The following is a 9,744-nucleotide window of genomic DNA, read 5'->3' on the forward strand; positions in this document are numbered from 1 at the left end:
CAGCTGAGAACTGTTGGTGTCAGTGCAGTGCTCTGGTCTGTCCCTAACAGCTGTTTCTCTGTGTCTGATGAATCCAACATCTGTCTGCAGCTGCTCCTGGTACTGGCTGTTACCACAGACACTCTCACTCTATTGGCTGATACTGCTGGAGGAAGTGACGTCATCCCGCTGACCTCAGAGGAAGCAGCCAATCCACAGCGCCGCCTGCTGGCCGGCACGTGAACTACACCTGAGACTCACTCAGGTAACTAACACGGAAACAACTTTATAAATAATAATCATTAAATACTACTACTTACTAAAACTAAACTGGAACTTAAATAAATAAATGAAACAACATTGATCAGTGTTTTTATTTTCTACTGTTTCTCCGTTTTCCTTTTAGAAAACTTTTAACTGCACCTTTAATTCACCTGCCGTGACGTCACCACACCTGAGCTTCCGGTGGCTCGGAACAACAACAACAGGAGGAGAAGAGGAGAAGAGGAGGAGAAGAGGAGAAGAGGAGGAGAGGAGTAAAACAAGAAGAGAGGAGAAGAGAAGAGGAAGTAAAGGAAGAAGGAGGAGAAGGAGTTAATCGATCAGCTGGACCGGATCGATCTCCTTCAGATCAGCTGATCGGTTTGATCCGGATCGATTCTCTGCTGCCTGAGGTTGGTCTGCTGCTGCTGTTAGCTTAGCATGTTAGCTTAGCATGTTAGCATGTCGATCTGATCTATTATCTATTGATTAACAGTTCGGTTCATTCCGATCCCAGTGATGATGACGCAGCTGATGACGTAGGACGTCGACTCGACCACTAAAACTTTTAACACCTTTTACAGTCTATAAAGTATAAAATACCTTTGAAACCAGAGTTTATAGAGTTTTAATCTGACGTCATCACGTCACGGCGTCCATGTTACAGTCCGAGTGACGTCACCTGTAACCTGAGCCCAGTGGTTGAAACGTCACAGGATCAAACACTTCATCTAAACTAGTGTTTAAGTTTTAACAAATAATTGAAGAAATGTAAAACATAGCAACAACTATAGTTTGTCCAAACATCCTGAAACTGCTGTTTTTATTTACTTTCCAGGCATTTACAAGTCATATTTTCATGCTTCTGATTTAACGAAGACAAATTTGACTTCAAAATAAACTTGAAAATGCATTTTTACAATGTTTGTAAAGTGAATGATGTTTTAAAACATGCAGCAATGTATTTTAATACAAACTGATTATTTTACTTCATCAAATCTAATGTTATTGTTTGATAAATGAACATACGGTAATCATGTTTAGTGAGAGGCTTCTACAAAGTGTTTCTGATCGGGTCACTGACCAAGATAAAGGCTCATGCTGTGAAAAATAATGCAATCACAATGTCAAGCAGTTTCAAGGCCTTTATTTCAAGTACAGTTTCTAGCACTTTATTCAACATCCAAACATCAAGGTTTCCAAGGGTTTCCAACACTCGTTGTTGCACTGTAGCAGTGGTATAGATAGATAGATAGATAGATAGATAGATAGATAGATAGATAGATAGATAGATAGATAGGTAGGTAGGTAGGTAGGTAGGTAGGTAGGTAGGTAGGTAGATAGATAGATAGATAGATAGATAGATAGATAGATAGATAGATAGATAGATAGATAGATAGATAGATAGATAGATAGATAGATATTACTGAGTGGTCTATGGCTGTGAGTGGGCTCTGAAAGTAAAAAGAGACGTGTATGAGTTTATCTTTGTCATAGTCAGAAATAAACAATAGTCACAGAAATAGTCATGTTATGTAGCCTACACCAGAACATGACATCACCAGCAGCATTACTGACACTTCTGAATGAAGTCTGTGCATATTCTCATTTGTCCAGGTCATAGAATCTCAAAGGAGGTTAAAGGAGGTTAACCTCCTTTAACCTCCTTTGAGATTCTGAATGAACTGTATAGAGAATGTGAAGTTACTTCACGCCGCTTTGCATTGTGGGACGTTGGGCGCCATCTTTGGAGGATCGCGGATGTAAACACTTGCTCGTCTCCCTAAAAAAAGTCCCTCAAAGTCTTGAATTCCGTCCCTTAACGGCAAAACGTAAGTTAGGGATCGACACCGTTAATAAGTTGTAGTTTTTCTGTGTACCGTTGTTTCTCGTTAAATTTGAGTTTATCACGATACGTTCCTCCTTCGTTTCCCTTCCTCCATTTATTTTTTCTTTTTGTTCGTCTTCCTCATCCCTTTTCTTTCTCTTTTTCTTCTTGCTCGTCTTCCTCCGTTTTCTCCACTCTCTGTTTACGTTTGCGTTCCTCCAAAGATGGCGCCGACGTCCCACAATGCAAAGCGGCGTGACGTCAGCTTCACATTCTCTATTGTTGACGTGCTGTGTGATGTTACGTTTCCTAATGGTCTGCACACAGCACAGGTAGCCTGCTGCTTTAAAAAGACATAAACTCTGCTGCATAACGTTAATAAACTCTGAACAGGTTGGTGTAAGTGTAAAACAGTTCAGGTATGATGTACGTCAGATTAATTCCCTTGTAAATTAAACCACAGACCGCAAAATTGATCAACATAGCAGCTACGTCGCTAGCCCGTTAGCCCGTTAGCCCGCTAGCTGCTTAACACACAAGTCAATGGAGCCGAGTTAGCTCCCGTTAGCTCCCGTTAGCACGGCCGTGGATCAATTAGGGATCGTTATGCTCTCGTTTCAAATAGGTGACAAATCAAGTAGTTGTCTTGCATGATGTGTTGGTTGGTGTTCGTATGGTCTTAGAACCGCTACACGTTAGACGACAGTAAACTTATCGCTCACAGCTGCTCCTTTGGTGAAGTAACGTTAGTCCGCCGTGATCCACCAATACTCAGATAGAGTCAGCAGATCACCGTGATCCATGACTGAGGAAAAGAGGATTTCATTATCTGGATTACTCTGATCCGGATTACTTTGATCCAGATTACTTTGATCCAGATTACTCTGATCCAGATTACTCTGATCCAGATTACTCTGATCCAGATTACTCTGATTCAGATTACTCTGATCCAGATTACTCTGATCCAGGTTACTCTGATCCAGAGATCCAGATTACTCTGATCCAGGTTACTCTGATCCAGATTACTCTGATCCAGGTTACTCTGATCCAGAGATCCAGATTACTCTGATCCAGGTTACTCTGATCCAGGTTACTCTGATCCAGGTTACTCTGGTCCAGAGATCCAGATTACTCTGATCCAGGTTACTCTGATCTGGATTACTCTGATCCAGATTACTCTGATCCAGATTACTCTGATCCAGATTACTCTGATCTGGATTACTCTGGTCCAGATTACTCTGCTCCAGATTACTCTGATCTGGATTACTCTGGTCCAGATTACTCTGGTCCAGATTACAACGTCTGGTTTTAATAATGAACTGTCTTCTGTTCACAGGAGGACAGACAGGAGGACAGACAGGAGGACAGACAGGAGGACAGACAGGAAGAGAGACAGACAGGTAGACAGACAGGTAGACAGACAGACAGACAGGTGTGTCCAGCTCCAGGATGGACGGTGGAGAGACAGTGAGACAGACAGAGGAGCCCAGCACTCTGCCCTGGCCGGGGGACAGACAGACAGGTGGACAGACAGGTGGACAGACAGGTAAAGGGGACAGGATGAGCTGGACAGAGAGTGAGAGACAGTTGTTGGGGGACAGGAAGGGGGCGGGGCCAGAAGAGAAGTGGGCGGAGCCAGAAGAGAAGTGGGCGGAGCCAGCAGATAAGTGGGCGGGGCCAGAAGAGAAGTGGGCGGAGCCAGAAGAGAAGTGGGCGGGGCCAGAAGAGAACCAGCTGCCAGAGAAAGCAGCTCAGGTGTTTAGCCCCGCCCCCTCCTCCCCCAGAGACACCGAGGCATTCTGGGAAATGGAGTCAGAGAAGAGTCCCTTCCTGTCTCCTCGAGGGACACAGGACTACAACCAACATGGCCGCCACTGGGCTGAGGCCACGCCCCCTGACCGATGTAAGTACCTGTCTAACTGTCTCACCTGTCTCACTGCTACTGTCTCACTGCTACTACTAGTCCTCCCATTAAGCTGGTCTGTCCTCTCTTCCTATGAACCAGTCTGCCATCCAGTCCTCCCATTAAGCTGGTCTGCTCTCTCTTCCCATGAACCAGTCTGCCATCCAGTCCTCCATTAAGCTGGTCTGCCCTCTCTTCCCATGAACCAGTCTGCCATCCAGTCCTCCATTAAGCTGGTCTGCCCTCTCTTCCCATGAACCAGTCTGCCATCCAGTCCTCCATTAAGCTGGTCTGCCCTCTCTTCCCATGAACCAGTCTGCCATCCAGTCCTCCCATTAAGCTGGTCTGCCCTCTCTTCCTATGAACCAGTCTGCCATCCAGTCCTCCATTAAGCTGGTCTGTCCTCTCTTCCTATGAACCAGTCTGCCACCCAGTCCTCCCATTAAGCTGGTCTGCTCTCCCTTCCTATGAACCAGTCTGCCACCCAGTCCTCCCATTAAGCTGGTCTGCCCTCCCTTCCCATGAACCAGTCTGCCATCCAGTCCTCCCATTAAGCTGGTCTGCCCTCTCTTCCTATGAACCAGTCTGCCATCCAGTCCTCCCATTAAGCTGGTCTGCCCTCCCTTCCTATGAACCAGTCTGCCATCCAGTCCTCCCATTAAGCTGGTCTGTCCTCTCTTCCTATGAACCAGTCTGCCATCCAGTCCTCCCATTAAGCTGGTCTGCTCTCCCTTCCTATGAACCAGTCTGCCACCCAGTCCTCCCATTAAGCTGGTCTGCCCTCCCTTCCCATGAACCAGTCTGCCACCCAGTCCTCCCATTAAGCTGGTCTGTCCTCTCTTCCCATGAACCAGTCTGCCATCCAGTCCTCCCATTAAGCTGGTCTGTCCTCTCTTCCTATGAACCAGTCTGCCATCCAGTCCTCCCATTAAGCTGGTCTGCTCTCTCTTCCTATGAACCAGTCTGCCATCCAGTCCTCCCATTAAGCTGGTCTGTCCTCTCTTCCTATGAACCAGTCTGCCATCCAGTCCTCCCATTAAGCTGGTCTGCTCTCCCTGCCTATGAACCAGTCTGCCATCCAGTCCTCCCATTAAGCTGGTCTGCTCTCTCTTCCTATGAACCAGTCTGCCATCCAGTCCTCCCATTAAGCTGGTCTGTCCTCTCTTCCTATGAACCAGTCTGCCATCCAGTCCTCCCATTAAGCTGGTCTGCTCTCCCTTCCTATGAACCAGTCTGCCATCCAGTCCTCCCATTAAGCTGGTCTGCCCTCTCTTCCTATGAACCAGTCTGCCATCCAGTCCTCCCATTAAGCTGGTCTGTCCTCTCTTCCTATGAACCAGTCTGCCATCCAGTCCTCCCATTAAGCTGGTCTGTCCTCCCTTCCTATGAACCAGTCTGCCATCCAGTCCTCCCATTAAGCTGGTCTGCCCTCTCTTCCTATGAACCAGTCTGCCATCCAGTCCTCCCATTAAGCTGGTCTGCCCTCTCTTCCTATGAACCAGTCTGCCATCCAGTCCTCCCATTAAGCTGGTCTGCCCTCTCTTCCTATGAACCAGTCTGCCATCCAGTCCTCCCATTAAGCTGGTCTGCCCTCTCTTCCTATGAACCAGTCTGCCATCCAGTCCTCCCATTAAGCTGGTCTGTCCTCTCTTCCTATGAACCAGTCTGCCATCCAGTCCTCCCATTAAGCTGGTCTGTCCTCCCTTCCTATGAACCAGTCTGCCATCCAGTCCTCCCATTAAGCTGGTCTGTCCTCCCTTCCTATGAACCAGTCTGCCATCCAGTCCTCCCATTAAGCTGGTCTGTCCTCTCTTCCTATGAACCAGGGTTAGGGTTAACCCTCCAGGTGGGCGGGGCCTAACCATGTCTGTCTGTCTCTCAGGTGGGCGGTGCTGTCTGAGTCGTGATGTCATGAAACTGGGCGTGTCCCTGATGACATCAGCGCTGCTCTTCCCCTTCCTGGTTTGGGGCGGTTTCGTCTTCCTGCCGTTCGACGCTCCGCTGCTCCACGGCGTCGCCGCGCGGCTCGTCTACACGCTACGGTGCTCGGTGTTCGCTGCTACGCCCATCGTGCTGGGTGAGACACCACCTGTCTCTCTACCTGTCTGTCTGTCTGTCTCTCTACCTGTCTGTCTCTCACCTGTCTGTCTGTCTGTCTCTCTCTACTTGTCTGTCTCTCACCTGTCTGTCTCTCTACCTGTCTGTCTCTCTACCTGTCTCTCTCTCTACCTGTCTGTCTCTAACCTGTCTGTCTCTCAGGCTGGCTGGTCCTCGGCGTGTCTCGGTTGCGTAGCGGAGCGACTCGTCCTCTGTGTGGCGAGCAGCAGCAGCTGAAGGGGGCGGAGCTTCGTGATGTCACCGTCCACCGCCGCTTCGTCTCTGACTCCGCCTCCCTGTTCCTCATCTACTTCCTGCAGCTGGTCGTCATGGCGATGTACCTGAGCCAGGAGCACCTGAAGCTCGTCCCGCTGCTGACCGTGGTCTTCGCCCTCGGACGGTGAGTTCAGGGACGTCAGGGTTTCAGAGCGCCGGTGTTGGAAAAGGTTTTTTTTGACCAAAAATCAAATTTTTCAAAATTTTTCCAAATTTGATTATGTCATCTGGGGGTCCGAGGGGAGTCCAACGCAGAAGTTTGGTTGAAATCGGGCCGGTGGTTTTGGAGAAAATGAAGAAAATGACTGAGGCCATTTTCGAACATTTTTAAGCCCCGCGGGTGTCGGAAAAGTTTTTTTTTGACCAAAAATCAAATACTTTCAAATTTCTCCAAATTTTTCCAAATTTGAATATGTCATCTGGGAGGCCGAGGGGAGTCCAACGCAGAAGTTTGGTAGAAATCGGGCCGGTGGTTTTGGAGAAAACGACCGAGGCCGTTTTTGAACATTTCTAACCCCCGAGAAACAAACTGGTTCAATGAAGGAAAGAAGCTTCAACTGTGGAGAAGAAAACTAATGTAAAAACTAATGTAGAAGCTCATAGGGTTCGCTCACCCTATCTACCTGTCCAGTGGTGCCGCCAGGATTCAATTTCAATGTACGCACAGAAACGGCAAATAGGCTACATACAACAATTTTTTTTTCGGGGGGGGGGGGGGGGGGCTTATCATGCCAGGTAGCAATGGGACTTGTCGCTCATTAATGTACTGCACAACTGAAAATATTGTTGCGACCCCGCAGTAATGTTGTTGTTATGATGTTTGTGATTTCTGACTGACTGTGATTGTGTACGGGCAGGTAGCGTGTGGTTGGATGAGAAACTGAGGGGCCGGGGTGAGTGTGAGGAAGACCTGTGTGTGGGAGTGAGGAGGAGCAGAGGAAGAAGTGAGAGCTGTCAGATATGTTTGTGTTATGTTGTTGTAGTTACGTCGGCTCGGACGCTACAATATCAATAACAACGTGTGCTTAACATAGACGTCGGACGCGAAATAGCCGCGGAGCGGAGCAGTTTCCTTTCGGTGCCGTTAACAGATTGTGCCAGATGCGCCAGAGCGCGCACCTCTGTGCCAGGCTTGCGCTCTGCAGCGGTTTGTGTTTACTCATTTTAACAGAGCGCGTGAGAGATTAACACACATTCACACAGGCTACACACACATACGGGTTACACATACACAGTGGGTGCTCAACAGTGGGTGCTCAACCTGGAATCGGCGCCTATGAGTCCATAATTGCGGTGCAGACGAGTGAGTTTGGAGCTAGAGAGAAGAGACCTTCATTATCGCTGCTCTGCTGCGTGTTTGTGATCGTGGGTTTGGATCTCTTTTTTTTTTTCAAATGCCTGGAAAAGGCTCAACTGTCTTTTTGACATTTCTATACTGGACCGGGCGTAATCATCACATAGCGGTAGTGTAATAGGCGCCAGAAATCAAAAAGAGACAGATGACATGACGTAAACGACAATCACTGGCATTTACGTTAGGCTTCCAGTGATTGGTTTAACAATCAATGAACTCAGCACGTTTAGCCTGTTACAAACAACAAGCGTCTTTATCACACCCCCTCAAAATAAACAAAATTGCTTCTTTTTTTTCACCTATATGAAAAAAATTGTACGCACAGTGCGTACAGGATTCCGGCTGGCGGCGCCACTGTACCTGTCTGTCTCTCACCTGTCTGTCTCATAGGGTTAGAGCCTATATTATATATAATATATATAACTATTATTATATATAATATATGTAACTATATTAACCCTATCAGTCTTCCTGATGAATCCAGGATTCACCGATGATGAAGTCGAGCTCTCATTCGGGGTGCGTTTGTTTTGTGTTCAGCTCTCATTCGGGGTGCGTTTGTTTCGTGTGTTCCAGCCTGGTGTACTGGGCGGCGGCGGCCTTCGGCAGCAGCGTCCGGGGCTTCGGCTTCGGCCTCTCCTTCCTGCCCAGTCTGGTGATGACGGTCGCCAACATCTACTTCATCTTCACGGTGGAGGCGTCCGGCTCCATCTTTAGCCAGTCTTCAGACGCTCTGACTCCACCCGCCGGCAGACAGCGCTTCTGGGGATGACGCTCTGACTCCACCCGCCGGCAGACAGCGCTTCTGGGGATGACGGCAGCTGATCCGTCGTCAATAACCAACTCAACTCTTTGTTTTTTAAATATTGTTTTTATGATCTGACGTTTTAGAACTGAGAAATAAAATAGAAGATGAAATCGTCTTGAATCTTGAATGATCTAACATTGGCTTATTTAACTACTTTTTGTCTACTTCCTGTTTGTTCATGTTGTTTAATTTTTCACTCTTATTTTGTAAAGTCTGTTTCCTGATTGGCTCCGTGTTGGACTGAAGTTCACGTTTCACAATAAAACAATGAAACCTGCTGAGTTCCTGTGTCTTCCCTTGTGGTCTAACCTCTTGACCACTAATACCCCCTTTATTCTGATCATATAGACAGTACTAAACTGTAGAAATAAACATGTATTATTAAGTGACTACAATAAGGTAAAACTCTTCTCCCCTTATTTTCTGCTTCTGTCATTTTTAACTCTTTTTTAACTGATTTTACTGCTTTTCTCATTTCATTCTTGTTCGTGTCAAAACTCATTGGATTTAAGCCACTAACCAGGAGTAGTACAAAGGGTTAAAACATATTACAGATACAGAGAATTAACATTAACAAGGTAATTCATGAACACACACATCATGTGTTTGTGTTTATTGTTGGTTAATTCTCTCAGCTCTGAAGCTTCAGGAATTAACCTCATTTCTGATTTAAAAAAAAACACATTTCTGACAGAAAAGAAAATATTATAATATAAATAAAAATGTACAATTCTCTGGAGCTTTTACATCACAGCATGAAACCTGTATTTATTTAACCTCTGTTGTTGTTTAACAGTCGTTACTCTGGTGTGTTTGACCCAGTAGCTTATGTTTGGTTACTGAACATAAATAATAATACATTTTATTTGTAAAGCACTTTTCATAAAGTAATCTCAAAGTGCTACAGAAACCAGAAACAAAATAAACAAAAGACTAAGAGAAAAATACGTTAAAATCAGCAGCAGATAAAACAGCTAAAGGAGGAGGTTAATAAACCGCCTCAGTCCGTTGTGTTTTATATGTAACTCTGTTATTTAAAACTTAAAACTGTTTTGTTCAGACAGGCTTTCCTAGGTCGTTCCTATAGATATATATAGATATATATATATATCTATAGGTCGTTCCTAGATGTTTTTATTCTCTCTCTGCACTTTAGATAGAGAGATAGAGAATACTTTATTCATCCCTAGCAGGGAAATTCAAGTTAGTCCAGTAGCTCACACAACAATGACACAAAA

The 9,744-nt window shown here is 46.1% G+C and overlaps 1 protein-coding gene across 2 annotated transcripts; it reads left to right on the top strand.

Annotated features, from left to right (window-relative positions):
* Window positions 1-497: 497 nt before the first annotated feature.
* tmem79b (transmembrane protein 79b) lies at window positions 498-8,787 on the top strand. 2 transcript variants are annotated; one of them, XM_083989646.1, is made up of 5 exons: window positions 498-653; window positions 3,405-3,971; window positions 5,854-6,048; window positions 6,231-6,468; window positions 8,275-8,787. In XM_083989646.1, the coding sequence occupies exons 2-5, from the start codon at window positions 3,518-3,520 to the stop codon at window positions 8,468-8,470; spliced, it is 1,083 nt and encodes a 360-aa protein (XP_083845772.1). In that variant the 5' UTR covers window positions 498-653; window positions 3,405-3,517; the 3' UTR covers window positions 8,471-8,787. The 2 variants fall into 2 exon arrangements, with proteins under 2 accessions (XP_083845772.1, XP_083845773.1); XM_083989647.1 differs by having other exon boundaries at window positions 3,481-3,971.
* Window positions 8,788-9,744: the final 957 nt, after the last annotated feature.

This window comes from Trachurus trachurus (genome assembly GCF_905171665.1).
Source record: "Trachurus trachurus genome assembly, chromosome: 16".
Lineage (NCBI taxonomy): Eukaryota > Metazoa > Chordata > Actinopteri > Carangiformes > Carangidae > Trachurus > Trachurus trachurus.